Consider the following 19449-nt stretch of genomic DNA (forward strand, 5'->3'; position numbering starts at 1 on the left):
GTGCATTTGGGCTGCTTTAAATTGAGTAAATTCCCGTTTATTCCCGTTAATTCCCAAAATTCCCGTTAATTCCCATAAATTCCCGTTAATTCCCATGGAAAGTTTCCAACTTTGAAAATTCCCGGAATTTTGCAACCCTAGTTTTTAACCTGTACAGAACTTTGTTCAGCTAATGTTGTTTTGAACGTGCTTTATAAAAATAGCATTGACTTGACATGATTTGACCATAGACTGTATATAAAAAAGTATTTGACTTATAACTTTTCATGATGTATTTGTCCCTCCCTGTACTGTTCCCAGGTCAGCTGTGGTGAAAGCCTCAGAACCTCAGAGCTGCAGCCATGTTGTCTTCAGAGGAGATCCTGTGCAGCACTCAGCAGGTGATCGCGGGGCTGGAGGCGCTCAGAGGAGAGAATCGCAATCTGCTAGAGAACCTCCAGGAGCCACCGGAGAAAGGCAGCGTGGAGCAGGAGAAGGGAGGCATCATCCGCCAGTCACTGGAAAGCATTGAGCTGGGGCTGAGCGAGGCACAGGTACACACAGGCAAAGATGGGCTGTAGGCTAACTAGTCATATTGAATAAGATACAGATAAAGCTAACTCGTCTTTACTCACAGTATGGCTAACTCTGATACTGACGGGTGTCAAGTTGAAGGATGTTTGGTCAATAATGAGAACAAACACAATTATGCAAAACTGTAATAAAATAAAGTTATAACATACACTCAAAGGTATAGTCAGTGATTGTGGAGAATGCTTGTTGTAGAAATCCCTTTGTGATTGATAGTAGTTTTGTAATAGTAGTAGTTTGATATTCGCTGACTTTGACAACAAACATTCTCCAGAATTGCTGATTCCACCTTTTAAAGGTTATTTATGAAACATTTACGAAACACTTTACATTATTGCATATGGGTGAAAGAGTAGCAATTCAACTTGAAAAATGAACCTTTCCCTCAACTTTCTCCATTGCCTAAAAGTTATTTTATGAAAAGGAATCGGGTTGGATTTCCTTGCTAAAATAAAATATAACATTTAAAATGTAGTATTTATATATATATATTATTTTCTTCAAATAAAATAACTTGGGAGCTTTTTGTATATACCCATACTTTTGTCAGAGAAAGTTTCATGTGTTTGTCCTCTGATGTCTCTTAAATGATCATCATTAAATATTTCTCTTATATCTGAGGTATTTTAACGTCTCTTTGCGTCATGTGACTCCAGGTGATGATGGCGTTGTCGGCTCACCTGGGTTCACTGGAGGCGGAGAAACAGAAGCTTCGAGCACAGGTGAGTTTCTACAGCAACAGAAAAGAAAACAGCTAAAAGTAGACGGGATATTTTCTTGAGTTTTCTGGAAATTTAAGTTGGTTTTATTAAATAAAAAATACAGGGTACTTGTAAAAATACCAAAATTCACGTAACACACTGTGAAAAATAAAGTAGCCTATAAAAATAAAAAAACACAATCAAACCTTTTAAATGTTTTGTTTGAATCAACATTTGCGGTGTTTTTCCGTTGTGTTTTTCTGCTGGTTTTCCTGGACCTTCCTAATCACCTCCCCCCCTGATGTCCCCCCCCAGGTGCGGCGTCTGTGTCAGGAGAACCAGTGGCTGCGTGACGAGCTGGCTGGAGCTCAGCAGCGTCTGCAGGACAGAGAGCAGGAGGTGGTGACGCTGGACGAGCAGAACAAACACCTGCAGTTCATGTCCTCCATACGCAAATATGACCTGGAAGAACCGCAGCTGGTAAGTAGACAACACACTGCACACAAACATACGAGTGTGTGTGTGTGTGTGTGTGTGTGTGTGTGTGTGTGTGTGTGTGTGTGTGTGTGTGTGTGTGTGTGTGTGTGTGCAACTCTTTTTGTAATGGGATGACATCAGGTTCTGACTTTTGGCTGTTTCTGGGTTAAGGCTAGGTTTTAAGGTTCAGGTATGTATTAGGTTTAGGTTACTGTGAGGGTTGGGGTTAGGCATTGAGTTTTGATGAATAGGGTAAGGGGCTAGGGAATGCATTAAGGCAAATGTCCTCACATGCATAGCTGTACAAACTTGTTTGTGTGTTTGTGCGCATGTTTGTCCAAGAAAGAGTTTGATTTCAGTACTTTCCCCAAACAACTAGGTTTTCAGGTAACAAAGGCCTTCATCAGGATTTTTTTGTGTTAATATCCAGTAAAACCAGGGAGAAATATGAACTACAGTATGATCTGACTAAAACATGAGAAATCTATCTGTACTACGATCAACACTGAAACTGGTTCTGAAAAGGGACATAAGCCCCTTTCACACCTGCACTGTGACTCGGAAATGATCCAGAGCTTACCCGGGTCCGCTGTTTGTGTGAACACAAATGTCTTGGTTATTCGACCCTGACTTTATGCAGAAACATATCGATTAGTTGAGATTGAAAAAAAATAGATCAGAATTGAAATCCTACTATACATATTGAGATATATTGAGAATATGATGAGATGATATTTCTGCAGTTCAGACTTTGCTGAGTGTGTTTGTTTTTAACTTCAGGAGGATAAAGACACTTCTTCCACCAAGGAGTCTCTAGACGACCTCTTTCCTACTGAAGACGAGGAACAAACACAGAGTAAGACTTTGAAGGGGTTTTTGAACGTGTTGAAATAAGATTATTACTGTCTCTTTAAAACAAATATACAGTATGCTTTCCAATCATGCGTTTGACTAAACAGAGGATGGTCAAATATAGTTCAGGGTTATATGGTTGAGCATCATCCAAAATAATTTACAAATAACTTAATTTTGTCAGGATGGTGTAAAAAGTTGCAGCAACTCTTAACTTACTTTATGGGTAGATACCGGGAAAGGTTTTTGTTATTTGGTTGAAGGTATCCTTAAATGTGTATGTGCTTTCTCTTGTTTATGGAGTCACAATGATCTATCACCTCGCACACAGCAAAGACATTTCAATCTCTGGCGCCAAATTTTAGCATCCATATAACATGCGGCGAGTTTAACGCATGTGAGGGAAATCAGTTTCAGGAAAAAACAACAGGGATCATCTTATGGTGTTAAAATGATCCTTGTTGTTCTAAATGTGTAGAGAATGTATTTGTTAATCTTGTACAACAGCACTTTCTTTTTCTGAAAAACAATGTAATATGAATCGATTTGAATCAACATAGCCAGATATCATTAAAACTGCAATAAAATCAAAACCTGCCAAAGTTTAAAAGAAACTTTAAAATAATATTTTAATCAATTGATCATCTGGCATTAAATGAATGTGTCTGAAACTTGGATGGAATGTCACTAATGGCTTGCATCTTCAAAACACAGAAAAATCCAAATCTATCTTTTCCATGTCTTGTGCAGTGTCTCAGCCTCTTCACAGCAGTGCAGCAGCTGCAGCTCAGCAGGGCGGCTACGAGATCCCCGCACGCCTCCGAACACTCCACAACCTGGTCATCCAGTACGCATCACAGGGCCGCTATGAGGTCGCTGTGCCGCTCTGCAAACAGGTGAGAGGCTACTCACCTGAATTACAACTGAATAGAATGGGTCTGCCGCCTATAAATACTTGTATAAATACAAGCAATTTTCTAAGGGTCTTTTCATTATTCAAATATAAAGTGTAATTATCAAAGATCAAGACATGCATTTTTTTAAAGAATGTAAGTTATTATTGATAAAAAATAATGTCTCCACAGGCTTTGGAAGACCTGGAGAAATCCTCGGGCCACACTCACCCAGACGTAGCCACCATGCTGAATATACTGGCTCTGGTGTACAGGTGAGGCCAGTCACCGTCGCAATTAGATCAATAATTCATCTGAGTCTGTACTTAAAACTTTGACTTCATTTTCTAAAGCTAAGTGGTTATATTTGAAAAGTTTGTTCAGAGCTGTCAATGAGTGCGACATGTTTTTCTCTCCAGAGATCAGAACAAATACAAAGAAGCAGCAAACCTGCTGAACGACGCCTTGGCCATCAGGGAGAAAACTCTGGGAGTGGACCATCCAGCTGTGAGTTTATCTGCTCTAGTTTATGAGATGGTCTTTTAACCTGATACACACTGAATCTTACCTGGACTACAGTTTGTCCTGATTTTCACTTAACATTTTTTTATATCACTGTGTAATTTTAACACATTAAACCTTTTTTGCAACATTGCATTGTTCTTAAAGTTGTTTAGTGTAGTTTGGATTGGATTTATTGAGTAATCTTTGTTGTGTGTTTTTGTGTGTGTGCGCAGGTGGCAGCGACGCTCAACAACCTGGCAGTGCTTTATGGGAAAAGAGGGAAATACAAGGAAGCAGAGCCGCTGTGTAAAAGAGCTCTGGAGATCAGAGAGAAAGTGAGAAAACACAATCATATGTTGTATTACTACATCTACAGGCCCCTATTATAAGTTCACTTCCTCATTATTATTTGACTAAACTTACTCCAAACTTTAATCTGAAAACCGTGTCAAATTATTCCTTTTATGGGAGCTAAATCCACGAAAAGGTACATTCAATTTGTTCTTATTTCAATAGTAAAAGTTTAGTACTTGATTTTGAAATATTTTGAATGCATGACAGTATTTCAGTGATTTAATAAAAATGTCTTCCTTTTGATAAATAATTTCAATTCATCTTCCACCAGGGTCTTGCTTTCAGACTTGAGAGATCAGTATTTTTGCCTGATGTTACACTATTATGGAAAGATGAATATATATTTCTGGTCCTCATGCTTAATTCTCTTTTCTGAATCCCCTCCTCAGGTCCTGGGCACAGACCACCCGGACGTGGCCAAGCAGCTGAACAACCTGGCTCTGCTGTGTCAGAACCAGGGCAAGTACCAGGAGGTGGAGTGTTACTACGAACGCGCTCTGCACATCTACCAGAGCAAACTGGGGCCGGACGACGCCAACGTGGCCAAGACCAAGAACAACCTGGTGAGAGGGTTTCTGGCAAATGTGTAGAGAAGTCTGGCTTTTTCTTTTATTTCATTGTGATTCCATTGTGTTTCCAAGTTGAGTTTGTCATTTAAAATTGAAAAGCCTCGAAAGATTGCCCATCATTTCTATCGCAATTTTCACTCCACAAATGTGATGACAAATTGAAAACGTAAAATTATAAACTGTTACTTTTCGACAGGTCATATTTTCATTTGTACCCCAATAATTACTGATCACTTCTGATGGAGCTATAATATCAGATGTTACACATTTGTGTCACTGTCCGCTCACTGAAACCCTCTCTTCCTCAGGCATCGTGCTATCTGAAGCAGGGGAAATACAGACAAGCTGAATCTCTCTACAAAGAGATCCTGACCAGAGCACACGAAAAGGAGTTTGGATCTGTAGAAGGTACAAAAAGTTTCAGTTCAAAAAATAAATAAAAATGAATCAGCAAATATTATAAACGCATAATATCTGATACCACTTCTTTACATTTGAAAATACAGATGTGCATTGAGAAACTACATGACATCATAGAGCTTGTTTTGTGAGAACTGGTTTGTGATTGTGCTGCTCTGTCGTCCAGGCGACGGTCGTCCCAGCTGGTCGGGGTCTGAGGACAGCGGCTCTGTTCAGGACGGACTGAGCAGCTTGAGACGCAGCGGCTCCTTCACTAAACTCAGAGAGTCCATACGACGCAGCAGCGAGAAGCTCGTACGCAAGCTGAAGGGAGTCGGAGTGGAGGAAGATACCCCGAGGAATGCTGGGTAATATTCTGTTACATAAGTGTTGAACAAATGTTTTAAACTAACTGTAGCTGAAAGCAAATCATTTCAGGAAAGGAATGTACAAAGACATTGGGAAAAATTTTAATGTAATTTTGTTTTGTTTTAAATGGTGGATCTCTAATTTTTTTTATTAATTCGTCATACTTTAATAAATACATATATTGTCAAGAATAGAGATAGCCACTGCCACTTTAACACTGTTTTTCTCCAAATGTTTGTTTTAACCGATATTTTACCCCTTTTTTCAATAAAGATTTAGAGCTTATTCGGATATTCTGATATTTTGCCCCATTTTTTCAGGATGAAGAGGGCCAACTCTCTGAATGTGTTGAATGTTGGAGACAAAGAAAGTCAGGATGGAGCACAGGTGAGCAGTCTGTTGGTCAAACAAATCTTAGGGTTAAGTAGAAAATGCGGTTCTTTTAGGGGTACTGACTGAATACAAGTGTTATATGTTAATAAACAACTGTTTACCTAGAAAAAAAGTATTCTTTTTATGAACAATAAACTATGAAAACAGTTTGTATGGAAAAATCAAGTATAATTTTAAAGCTGAAAGTTCCTATAATGTGTCACCTTTAAGCTCAGCTGCAGAGTCACAGAAATCAGTAACACGTGAACCACCATTGTGTGTTTTTGTTTTCCTCCTCAGTCGAGCCGTCTGAGGGATGTCCGAGGCCTCAGCTCCAGCACACAGAGTCTAAACAGACGGGGGTCACTCGGTGGGACCAGCTAACACACACACAAGACATACAACACCTCCCAAGATAACTGGAGACATGTTCACACAGTGAGTGCTTAAATAAGAACACTGCTTACTTCACATGTCCTACACTGAAGTGGACTGAAGACTGAAGAGATGAAAAAAAGACTTTAACATGCACATTTGTGAATGATCCCTTCTTTCAAAAGACTACAGACGTGAGGAAATGTCACAGCGTAATAATAGCAATGTTTACTGTGTGTACCAGGTGATTACAAAGGTGCAGGTCAGGTATCGACTGATCTAGATTGCACTATAACCTTTCCTAACTGTTCACTTTAAAGTCATTCCTTCCTGGTTTTTAGATTAGAAAAAAATTCAGTTTCTGATATCAAGTAAACTCTTATCCGAAACTTTTGTTGAACACAAATATCCTTTTAAAATCCTTTTAAGAAGTATTACTATATTTGCATAAAAGCATTCACTTAATTTACAGGTTAATACTCGTTTTAAATTTTAAGGTATTAGCTGTTTGCTAATGCTAATGCCCTTTTAGGTAAAACACTTGAAAAACTAGAATAAATGTTATTTACAGTCAAGTGCGAAAGTTTGTGAACCCCTTGAGCCTTTTGGAATTTTATTTATTTTAACCATTATTAATTCATTTTTATCAATACCAGTATTTTTTATATGAAATAACAGATGTTTGTTTATCAATTCAACATTTTTCTTTTCCAGAAATCAATTGTTAAAACAGATAAAACAAATTATTTGACGAATGTTGTATGTGCAAAAGTTTGTGAACCCTGAGCTGCATTGCTTAAATCGAGCAGGTTGACACAATCAGGTGGGCCAAATTGGTTGATGAAATAGACCAATGTAATGAGAGATCTTTAGGAAAGAAATTGGGTGGCACTAGATAAAACAGAGATAAAACCAGGTCAGTTTAGGCTCACCAAAGTGAACCCATACAGGTCAGACATGCTAAAAGGGAAACAAATCTCAGAGGATCTCAGGAATAGAGTTTTGATGTTGCACATTTGTCTGGGGACAGTTATAAATTCATAAAAAAAATTTGAGCTCAATCGGTCCACCGTGAGGCAAATCATCTACAAATGGAGAGCTTTAAGAGTGACTTAACATCTGCCTAGAAGTGGACTTCCTTCAAAAATATCCTCAAGCGCCACAAGAAAAGTGATTTTTCAGGTAAAAGCCAACCCAAACATTACATCTGGAGATTTGCAGACAATTTGAAACCACCATTATTCACTTGGGAGAAGGTTCTGTAGGTGGTAGGCAGAATTGCGTTTTTGCCCAAACATGGCGGTTTTGGTTATGACCAAACAGTTCAATTTTGGACTAATTTGTCCACAGAATAAGACTTCAGGTATCTCCAGGTGCTCTGTGGCAAAGTTGTGACAAACAGTTTTGTTCTTTTTTGAGAGCAGAGGCTTCTTCAGCAACCATCCCATGAAAGCCATGTTGACTGAGTTTTCTTCTTATTGTGGAACCATGCACATCTGTCCCAGATGCTGCACGAGAGGTCTGCAAATCACTAGATGTAATGTTTGGGTTGGCTTTTACCTGAAAAATCACTTATCTTGTGGCGCTTGTGGATATTTTTGAAGGAAGTCCACTTCTAGGCAGATGTTCAGTCACTCTTAAAGCTCTCCATTTGTAGATGATTTGCCTCACGGTGGACCGATGGAGCTCAAACTTTAAAAAAAATTATTTATAGCTGTCCCCAGACAAATGTGCAGCATCAAAACTCTATTCCTGAGATCCTCAGAGATTGGGTTCCCTTTTAGCATGTCTGACCTGTATGGGTTCACTTTGGTGAGCCTAAACTGACCTGGTGTTATCTCTGTTGTATCTAGTGCCACCCAATTTCTTCCCTAAAGATCTCTCACTACATTGGTCCATTTCATGACTCAATTTGGCCCATCTGATTGTGTTTACTTGCTCGATTTAAGCAATACAGCTTAGGGTTCACAAACTTTTGATCATACAACATTTGTCAAATAATTTGTTTTATCTGTTTTAACAATTTATTTCTGGGAAAGAAAAATGTTGAATTGATAAACAAACACCTGCTATTTCATATAAAAAATACTGGTATTGATAAAAATGAATTATTAATGGTAAAAATAAATAAAATTCCAAAATGTTCAAGGGGTTCACAAACTTTCGCACTTGACTGTATATTCAAATAAATTCTAAAGATAAAAAGGTGCAGTGACATTACAGATCATATTTTTATAAAATGTCCAGAGAGGCACAGGGATGTAAACGATCAAAACGTGATGCATTTGGTTTACGAGGAAGAAGTCAAGCTATCTATCTAATATAAGTTTATATTGTTTAAAGAAGTTATTTAAAAGTGTTTTGCCTTTTAAAATGTGCAGGTCCTTCTAATTATATTTCCACGTTATCAAAGCTTACGATAAAAAAACACACAAATGTGTTTTCTTCGTCAATTTTGTCATTCCACATTATGAGAATAAGGACAAACTGTGATGTGCATCATTTCAAAACAATCAACGTACAAACCCCACTTTAAAAATGGTGGATATATTTGCACTTTCATTCAATCAATCAATTATTGATTAACATCCCTAGTCCCTACACATTTCATTATTCTGTAATTATGTATTTGTTGCATTGTGTGTTTTGAACTGTCCATTCAGAGAATAGTTTTAAGCTATCTGGATACCAAAAGTTCTTGTTGTGTGCCTGAGTTGATTTTGTTTTGATGACTATTAATTGGCCTTGGATTGAAGTTTAGTTAATCAATGGAATGATGTTTCTGACTTTTATGACCCTCAGTTGTATCACAGGGCGCTCTCACAAGTGCAACGTTTATTGCGGTTCTATTGCAGTGAACACATGATCCGAAATGTCAGAAATCAACTACTTACTGCAAGTTACTATTTAAAACCAAACTACATTTTAATGAGACAAATTTGTTTCCTCTTTTTAATCTGTACTAGTTACTTAAGACTCAGACCCAAGATTTGGTGACATAACACTGTGACTAAAAGTGTATAGCTTCTTGCCATTTATGTAGCTACCCAGAGAATTAAAGGTGAAGTAAGCGGTTTATTTATGTTAATATAAGTGTTAAATCGCTCTTTATTCATACAGTGATCACTTACATAATGTGAGCGTTTCATAAAGCCGATCTCTCAATCAGCTGCTTTGCATGTAATCGGCAAATAAACTTATTGGAGTATCCCGAAATTTTCATCCAATCAGAAGAGAGAACGCTACAAACCGACACCCGTCTCACTCATAAATACTATATAGTTGCCCGTGAATGTGTATGCGCCTACAATGGCGGAGCAGGTAAAAATCCTTCCCAATGTCTATTTTGATGGTTTTTATCATGTTTTATCACACTTATGGATCTGAGATGATGCTAGATAACTCGCTGCTTGAAGACCGCTGCTTGAAGACCGCAATGCATTAATGTGGTGACGTAGGGACGAGCGAGGGGACTGCTAACTGCAGTAACTGACAGGAAGTTAGCTAAAAGAACCATTCCGCTTACAGCACCTTTTTAAATGAGTAAATATTTGCTGTATATACTGTGGCTTTACACTCAGGAAGAGTAAGCTAAAAGTAAGATAAAGACACAATCGAGAGTGCTGCTAGGAAACCTTAATTACAACCTGTATTTAATTCCACAAAACTCTTCTTAGGACACACCTATTGTTTAAGTTCGGACAAACAACTTTTCCTCATGATGATGAACTACTGATTGTACAATTACTGTTGTTTAGCTGCAGTTTGTTGTGAGGGCTGAAATCGCACTGTGTAACTGTAGAAACTACAGTCTGTTAATAAGACACTTGTTACGAATGTTACATACAGATGAAATGTTTAGAAACTGGACGTTATGTCTCCTCTGATGCTGTGTTTATTCTGGTATATATGAATGTCTGTATTTTATATTTGCATACTTGAGCTGAAATAAATTACGATAAGACGTTAACATCCTTGTATATTTTTTAAGTGCCGTTTGCATTGAAATATTGCTTAATGTGTTATATGTATAGTATATTGTGAGTATAATTAATGTTTTGTCAAATGTTTGATGTATTCGTGTTAGGAAGAACAGATTATAAGACACTTTCTTAAACACAAGGCAAACACAACTGTTAAATACAAACATTTATATTCCAATTTCTTGAAAAACAGATACACAGATCTTCATGTTCAGTATAAAATGTGACTATATACAGATACAGAAGCAAAGAAAACAGTAATCTTGCCTGTATGACAGACGCTATATGGACGATGTTACACCCACACATGGAATAAGGTTTCAGTAGTTAATGCAACATGTTGACCCACTGATGATTTATAATGTGTTGCATTCTTAAACACATCTGCTTGTTGAGTTTGAAACAAAAACATGTCATTTAAAAAGTAATAGTTTTTTTTCACAGCCTACAGAAAATACTAGAACTCCTTTAACATCCCAGTTGTAGAGGTAGTGCTAATATTCTCAGTGTGTGTCCTGAAGTAAATGCTTGTGCCCTTTTTGAGTGACGTTTGGCAGTGTTTAACCACTTTACACAGACTTTAGAAGTCAGAAGTCATGACCGTAACCATCAGCACTCAGCTAAAAGGACATTTAAATACTTTTCATGGTTTGTTTTTATCACATACAGAAAAAGAACATTATTAAGTTTAGTGATAACCAGCAAACTGTCCTGATGTGGTGATGATGTCATTCTAAATGGGTGTTGCCATGGTGTGTACATTATACAGTGCGTCAGCTCTCAGTTCTGATGAGCGATCTGAGAGATTTTCTGCAGCATCTCCTCAGACTCCAGCTGCTCCAGAGTCAACAGAGACAGACCCAGCTGGTCCTCCTGCAGGGGCGGAGGGAGGAGGGATTATTAGGGAAGGGTATAAAGTAATAATCATTGACCAACTCAACAATTTTTTTTTAAATGTTTTGTTTAATCTCATTTTGTGTTAAAATATCTACATATTTGTAATAGCGAATGCTAAATTCTTCTGTTTGTAATTTTTTTATTTTTTTACACACGCAAACATACCTGAAAAAAGTTTTTCAAGAGTTTATAATCAACTTTTGTACTTGCAATTTTAAATATATGTTTATATTTATAATAGCAAATGTTAAGCTCTGGTTAATCATCTTGCTAAAATGCAAATTTATGTAAAAAAAAATTTTTTTTAAAGGTGTTTGTGGTTCTGTAGGTGTTGTGTACCTGTCTGAACGGCTGAGCCATCTGTCTGAGGAAGTGTTTGGAGAGGTGGATGGTCTCGTCCACGGTGAGGTTCAGGCTGCTGTCCGTGATGTGTTCCTGGATCCAGCGAGGAAGCTTCCCACGTTTATCTGCTCGGGCGTAACGCTGTGGACCGGAGAAGGAGTCAGCATAAAACCAATCCACTGACATTCACTCAATAATACTCTAGTGGAGGAACTTTAAAGTTGGAGTCAGCGATTCTGGAGAACGCTTGTTGTCAAAATCAGTGAATAGCTCCTCACGATCCACTACCTGTCTGTACTGTGTGTACTGAAAAAAATCTGGTGTTAATACACAGCCTAGACTCTGTGAACTGGCATGTTCCTAGCTGCAGTCGGCACCCTTTGTTTACATTCCCATTACATCGCTAATGCTCTGTATTAACACCAGATTTCTTTTCAGTGCAAACACAGTACAGACAGGTGAAAAGATATTCACTGATTTGAGTAAAAAACATTTTTGACAACCAGCGTTTTACAGAATAACTGAACTCCACCTTTATGGCTGAAAACATCACACACCTTGTCGGCAAATATCATGAGTCCGTAGTCGGTCTTCCCTCTGATGGCTCGGCCCACACACTGCGCAGCGTGACGCATCGCATCAAACGTCAGGAAGTCGTTCTCTCTGATCTGGAACTGGTCGCGGAGGTATTCCAGACGAGCCTGAAACATTAACCAGTGAAAATGTGATGTATTGCATGTGACACAAATAGAAGTGTAGAAGCTGAACATTTTTGAATTTTTAAGGCCCCAATATATAGTGGAAATTCAGACACTACAATAAACTGGCAGAGGGTAACTACACAGAGCATTTGATAGTAAGGGTGATACTGACCTTTAGGATGCGGCTCTGTGTGTAAACATAAGGAACTCCAAACATGATGACGGCTCGGCCAAAATGATGAACTGGAAAACAAAACAGAACAAGATTCTGGAAAAGCTGACATTAACATAATCACATACATTAATTAATCTTTAGGTTGAATGAAGAAATTCAGAAATCTGTTGCTTTGCTTCGAGTGTTACTATTTTTTCTACTGGTTTCACATGTGCAGCAGCATCCTGATCATTTACCGAAATCAATTCCTTCAGACACTTTCCCCCTGGCCACAGAAAGGAGGATCGCTCCTCTGCCATTCTCACACGCCTGGAGAGAAGAGACAGAGAAATGTAAGGGGTCAACAAGAGGATAAAATATTATCAAGAGTTATGTTGTTTTCCTTCAAAGCACTATGACTATTTTATACTGTATTATATCAGCTTCAAAAGCCAACAAAAAATGTTGTGGGGGAAATAACTGATGATGCAATATAAGTGAAGCTGGGGTTCCCAGAGGCCTAGACTATAATCAGACCATCAAAATCTATAAGTATCCGTATTTCTATGATTTATTTAAATAGTAATAAGTATAAAGTGAGAGGAGAGGTGTCACTGACCTCCTGGTATTTCTCCAGGGCCATGCTCGTCTCTGCAGCATCTGGAGTCTCAATGAAGATCAGCTTGTTTCTCTGGATGTTCTCCAAAATACCCTGAAAACACATTCACAAGAACACACACTGTTAACTCAAACTCTGCCTCTTTCCATTTTCATATACAAAGATAATAAGATTATGATCAAATTAATAATAATGCCTGCTCTGTACTCACCTGTTCATACCAAGATGCCACTATATTCTCCATGTAGACGTAGCTGGTGAAAAACGCCACAATGCCATCAGGAACGACCGCAGACAACTCTAGGAGAAGGTTGCCATAGTTTCGAATCACAGCTGCAAAAATAAAATTAAAAATAAAGATTATAAAATAATAATTACATTTCATATATTATTATAATAAATATTTAAAAAAAAATTACTATGGAAAAGGGGTAGGATTAAATAAGTGTATACTTCTTCCTGCTCCTTTTCAGGCATATCACATCAATACAGATATTTTTTTTTCTTTTTGTGAAGTCATTTAAACATACATTTTGTTTATTGTATTTTTATGCTTTTCATTTTGTTTTGTATCGTTTGTGATATGTCTGAAATAAAATAAAAAAATTCAAATATGAACAGAGAATAATATGATTGGTTTTTAGATTTAGCAGAAAAAAATTCTGTCATAGCTGCAATTTTCAACAAATACATATTTTATTTTTCTTGGTGAAATCATCATGTGATACAATCTCTAATAAATAATGATATTTCCACTTTACCAAAGTCTTCTCTGGTCTCAAACTTTGAGCTCAGCGCCACCTGATCATTTCCCCTTCCAACAATCTATGTGAAACAAAAAAAGATGAAGAGAAAAAAACTTGAATATGCTCCCAACAAAGCCGTCAAACAATTTTACGTTTTTTTTTAATGTGTTTGTCTGGCTGCAGTTACACACCAGAGGACAGAGGCAGGTCCGAGCCAGCGTCATGGTAAAGGACGCCATGGTAACAGGGCGGAAGTCCAGGATTTTGGGGTAGATGTCGAGAGGAGAGAGAGTCTGAAGAGGTCGAACAGAAAAGAGAGAGAATCAAAGTTTTATCAGTTCACTTGAAACAATTTTTTTTAAAGAACACATACAATCAAATAACATAGACACAGAACTGACTTGTGAATATTAAGGTCACCCGTGTGAAGGGTTAGGGGTTAAGACATCAATTAAAATCTAATGAACAAAAAATAGAAGTCAGAACTAGCTATAGACAATTATCACTTTATTGGAGGAGGGATGAAGAAATCAAGCTTGTTTTTTTAACTGAGTAGACTGCTCATATTAAACAAGCAAAAATACAATATTATTCTTTACTCTTATCAGTTTGACCTCTCACTTTACAGGACAGGACTGTAAAGTGAGTGATAACTAACTCACCCCCGAGGTGATGATGACCGACTGGAACCTCTGAAAGACGGGTTTGATGGCTATGGACGGATCCATACAGCTGAGAGGAGGAAACACAGAGCACAGTAGTAACAAGGTAACGGGTTTCTCATCGCATTTCTCGTTACATGTATTACATGTTTCTTCTACTTTTAAAAAACAAATTAGAGATCATGAAGTATATCACTCTATAAAATAGTGCAATAATAACTGCTTTGCTTTTTTGGGGCTTGGAACAAAATTGTCAGTCAAGATCAGTCACAGGTTTGCAAACATTAGGCAAAATCTACAAACAATCTACCGGTACAAACATCTGAACTAATTTTAAAAAACATTCTTGATTTTTTTTTTGGAATGGACCATGAAAACATAAATAATCCACGATGTTTTCACATTTTGAAATTGTTATTTGTCAGTTATCATCACCCACCTGAAGTGCAGCACAGGGTTTGCAATGGTTGGAGTTCTGTCTTCAAAAGGTTCAATGATTATGGTAAAACCTTCAGGCACAGACAGGAACAATTGAAATGAATAGAAAACACAGCAGTGGTTTTCAAAGCCATAAAGACCGAACAAAAGCAAGATGAAATGACTTTTTATAGGAAAAAAGCAGTGACAGGAGATATCAGAAAATACATAAATTGACTTCTACCACATATCTTACTGCACCTACAGTGTCCTGCAAATAGTATACTTGTTATAAAACATAGTACACTTTAGATAGAAGTCCTTTAATACCTTGACTGTAGGTGCTGACCAGGGTGGCAAAGTTAGAGATGAGAGTAACAGCTGAGAAGTCGGCGATGTCTGCGATCTCCAGAGTCCGTAGTAACGACTGTAAACGCTCTGCACAAAACCTGGAGACACAGAACAGAGGATAAAAGATCAGGGAGAAAAAGTTATGAGTATTCACGTAAACAAGGGAATTAACAAACCAGCCATTATTCAGTTATAATTTAATCTCTGACCTGAGAGGCTTCCTGTCGATGCAGACTTTGTCGAAGATGTCTTTGAGGAACTGTGGAGCGCTCTCCTGTACCACATGTTGGACCCTCAGACGAGACTTCAGATACTCCAGGAAACGTTTTAGGAAACCAACAAAGTGTTCTGCTGTGCGAATGGTACCAGGGACAGCCTCTAAATAAAGCAAAAGAGGCGGGTGGGGGGGGGGGTTGAGTTTAGTATGGTGTTTGAGTCTAGACCGTCACACATTCATTTGTCAATAGATTACATTTACCTTGAAGAATTTCATCTGGTAATACGGGATTTGAAAGGTAGACATCCGTTTCCCTGGCAACGTTTGCTTCCTTCAGCCCCTCCACCAATCGTCTGTACTCCTGCTTCAGCTTCGCGGCATCCGTCTCCTTTAGCCTATCAGAGAGCAGAGGAGGCGGGGCTGAGATTACAACAGGGAGTAACAGGTACATTCCATCGAGGATGTAAAAAAAAATTCTCCTTTTAACCAGTTTAACTTTATAATCAGGAAGTGGAAGGACATTTTAAAAATGCATTCTATTGCAGTCATATGTGCGTCAACAATGCATCTGTTGGAAAACTATATCCTGTTAAATACATATTTACAAGAGTCTCAACTATACTGCACCTAAAACCATTTTCAGCCCCAAAATAAAAGTGTAAAATAAACCAATCAAACCTCTCATTTTAGGAAACGTACTGGACAAATAGTACATATAAAGACAAATACGAACTGCCCGGCTCTTACTTGAGTATAGTGCTCTGAAGTGTATCCACGTTGCTCTGGCAGCGGTCCAGTGTTCGTCTGGTGATGTTCACACTCATGGAGTCAATACAAACGTTGTCTGATGAACACAAAATATCTTTCCATGAGTCATTGTCTCTAAATTAGCTGATCCTTTCATAAAGTTACAGATAGCACGTTTTGTGACTTGATTGCAATACAATCTTATTTTGACACTCGGTTCATGTCCTCACCGATATTATGAGCCTCATCAAACACCACCACAGACTTCTTGCACAGCTCTTTGGACACCAGGTCTGCGATCTTAGGGTCCAGCAGGTAGTGGTAGCTGTACACCACAATGTTGGCGTGCAAGATCTGAGAGGAAATAAGACAATGACAAGAATATATATATATTTTTTAAATGGATTAATAAGTAAACATGAGAAAAATCCCTGCTTGTTAAAGTATGCAGTGCCTCGTACCGCGTAGCGTGCCAGGTAGTAAGGACACCAGCCTTTCCTCCTGCCAAAGTCCTTCAGGTCGTCCAGGTTGTAGACGCCAGGAGGGAGAGGAACCTGTCGACCGACTGCATCAAACTCCTACACACAGAAAACACAACCACAGTGTAAAGACATTCCTCCATATGTTGAATCGTGAACTTGCCTCGTCTATTTCGACTTTAGCTCAATAAAAACTAGCTGGTCTGGGTTCCTGAGACTTGTTTACCTCATAGAAGCGACACACAGGCAGACTGGGGTCGCTCTGGTGCTGTGCTCGGATGTACGAAGCTGTCATACTGTGACACTTCCCGTCAACCTCCTTACCGAAGCGCAGAGAGCTCACCTGAAGAGAGGCAGACAAACAGGGTTACAGTCACAGTACAGAGAAGCATTGATTTCATCTTTCAGACATTGAGGAGATACAAAGGTTTTGTATCTAAAACAAAAAGCTTTTAGATGCAAAAGTTTTTTTAGTATTTTCGTACCTCCGGGTGGATGCAGAGGTTTTTCCTTGAGGAAAGAGCCAGAGCCAGGAAGTTGTTGCTTTCTCCAGTTTGCTTTGAACAATACTCCATCAACCTCCTCAGCTCCTCCATGACCTAATCAGACAGTGGATCAAATACAATGCTTTTTAAAAGCTTTTTCTTCAAACATTTCAGAGCAGTAGGTGTTGTTGATTTAATCATCTACGTCCTATAAAACACACTTCTAACTTTGTGCTAGAGTTAAAAGGTTAACACATTTTCCAATCAAAATCACGATTTGAAATAATGTGTTAATGAAACCTGTGCGTGATTTAGGATCTCCATGATGTAGCGTCTGACCGAGGGTTTGAACTATCATGTCAATGGTTTTACAAATGTATTAATTCCAAAAATCATATGGGCTGTGTTTATATTTAAGACCGACTCACCTTCTCGATCTCAGGAATTGTTCTGGAGCAGTAAATTAGCTTGGTCACTTCCAAAGGAAAGGCCTGAGAGAGAGATTGAGACGGAGAGATAGAGAACCTCACATATAAATAAAGTAAACATCTGAAGGCATGGGAAGACACGTAAGAACACTCGGCTAAACTCACCCTCTGGTAGGCGACAATGAGAGACAGCAGAGAGATGGTTTTCCCCGTTCCTGAAGGCATCTCCAGGACTCCATGACCCTGATCATAAACACCACAGGATGACAAATTAATCAACCACACAGACCATGGACATATAAAGAAACACACCAAATACATGAAGTTAACACTGTGTAGCTTTCCTCTCAAAAGTTGATGATAATTTAAACTTCACCCTTTTTACCTGATTTCAGACACTTAGAGAAAAGAAGTTTTCTGTTATTTTTTATTTATTTATTATTATTCTTTCGGACAATTCCACACAATACACAATTATCTCTTTCACATCATACATCTTACTTTGTGTTGAGTACAAACTTCAGCAAAGTAACACAAGAGTTTATTTTGTGCCAAAAACCTAACTTTAAAAAGGTAACCACTTTACTTTGAAAGAAGAAAGTGATGTCTTCATGTATAATTTATTTTTCCCAAATCATATTTAGATCATGGAACTAAATATATAGGAATATATAAACAACACCCCAGGGTTCCTACATTACTTTAATAATTTTAACTTGCAAATAGATATCCTGATCCACCTGTGTTAGCCTTTTTACGACTTTTGAAAGAAAATAAGAAGCCCGATATTTAGAGTGACTTATTCAATGACATTTTAAGTATGTTTCCAAACCCAAGACATGGTTTCAAAGCAATTTTCATCCCATGTTGCTTCTGAAAGAAGTCTGAAAATGCTAAATATTTATATATGAAGCCCTGTATGCAAATTGTATAATATACATGAGACAGATAAACAGGTCCCACCTTAGCATCCAGCGTCCTCTTCAGCTCCAGCATGTAGGAGTATTGCTCAGGATATATGTAGTCATATGGGAAATACACCAACAGACCGTCAATATTGAGCCTGGAACAAATAAAAACAAAACAACACATGATGCAGGTATAACAATGTTAGCTCCGGTTAGCCGCTACATCAGCTACAAATACTTTTTCTGTAGAATGTTACGTTTTCTGTCATTTAGAATAAAATGTCTCACTTCATCTTTGCAGCGGCGTCTCCTCTTGTCTGTGAATTACTTCCACAGGTTGTAAATAATCATTTATAACTTTAGTTTTCAGTGAAACAAACCAGACACACACTGACACACTGGAGTGCTGAGCTTCTTCTACAAATATTATTGGTAGGTTTAAGCTTCCTGAGCTCATTATCGCCTCCACGGGATGAAGGGGGAATTACATACTTTACCATCTGATGAGAATTAAAAGATATATTTGTTTTCTCCATTTATCTTTCTATCTATATACTTCAAAAAAGTATTCAGTTATAGAGTCTGACCCTTATGAAATTAAATTTTTAGGATTATTTGTTTTTCAATTTCAAAAGGCATGTCTGCAATGGAAAAGTTTAATGTGTTGCAGTTCCACACTATGACCACTGGAGGGCGACAAACCCTGGCCGTAATGTCTTTATTGATTATCAGTAGACTTTACGGCCCCCCACGATCACACTCAGGCACTACAACTGCACTTTGTCCTTGTAATGCTTTATCAACCTAAATTATACAACTGATGTCTTTGTAAATCCACAAAGGGAGCGATTGAATGTTTCAAAATTCTAAAATAAAAC

The 19449-nt window shown here is 38.0% G+C and overlaps 2 protein-coding genes across 2 annotated transcripts; one reads left to right on the top strand and one right to left on the bottom strand.

Annotated features, from left to right (window-relative positions):
* Positions 1-341: 341 nt before the first annotated feature.
* Positions 342-6444, top strand: klc3 (kinesin light chain 3; the record flags this gene model as incomplete). The annotated part of the gene is made up of 13 exons (XM_080053621.1): positions 342-533; positions 1227-1292; positions 1587-1751; positions 2529-2604; positions 3351-3496; positions 3686-3768; positions 3913-4000; positions 4231-4332; positions 4741-4914; positions 5229-5328; positions 5507-5687; positions 6009-6075; positions 6361-6444. The coding sequence occupies 13 exons, from the start codon at positions 342-344 to the stop codon at positions 6442-6444; spliced, it is 1524 nt and encodes a 507-aa protein (XP_079909747.1).
* A 4196-nt stretch (positions 6445-10640) lies between these two features.
* ercc2 (excision repair cross-complementation group 2) lies at positions 10641-18989 on the bottom strand. Its single transcript, XM_080053474.1, has 23 exons — positions 18860-18989; positions 18627-18726; positions 17829-17906; positions 17664-17726; positions 17236-17349; positions 16977-17093; positions 16733-16849; positions 16502-16625; positions 16272-16368; positions 15786-15919; positions 15517-15685; positions 15287-15405; positions 14979-15048; positions 14540-14609; positions 14069-14170; positions 13893-13956; positions 13343-13464; positions 13132-13224; positions 12770-12842; positions 12531-12601; positions 12215-12358; positions 11655-11798; positions 10641-11291 (listed from the first exon to the last, which is right to left on the bottom strand). The coding sequence occupies exons 1-23, from the start codon at positions 18862-18864 to the stop codon at positions 11199-11201; spliced, it is 2283 nt and encodes a 760-aa protein (XP_079909600.1). The 5' UTR covers positions 18865-18989; the 3' UTR covers positions 10641-11198.
* Between the last annotated feature and the right edge of the window lie 460 nt (positions 18990-19449).

The sequence above is a fragment of the Ammodytes marinus genome (genome assembly GCF_949987685.1).
Source record: "Ammodytes marinus genome assembly, chromosome: 3".
NCBI classification, from domain to species: domain Eukaryota; kingdom Metazoa; phylum Chordata; class Actinopteri; order Uranoscopiformes; family Ammodytidae; genus Ammodytes; species Ammodytes marinus.

Bases quoted from the DNA above. Each gene is read 5' to 3' on its own strand.
- ercc2 (XM_080053474.1), bottom strand. The intron at 17,350-17,663 runs GTGAGTCGGTCT...CTGTCTGATTAG, and splicing joins CAATTCCTGAGATCGAGAAG to GTCATGGAGGAGCTGAGGAG. The intron at 15,686-15,785 runs GTAAATGTAATC...TGCTTTATTTAG, and splicing joins ACCAGATGAAATTCTTCAAG to AGGCTGTCCCTGGTACCATT.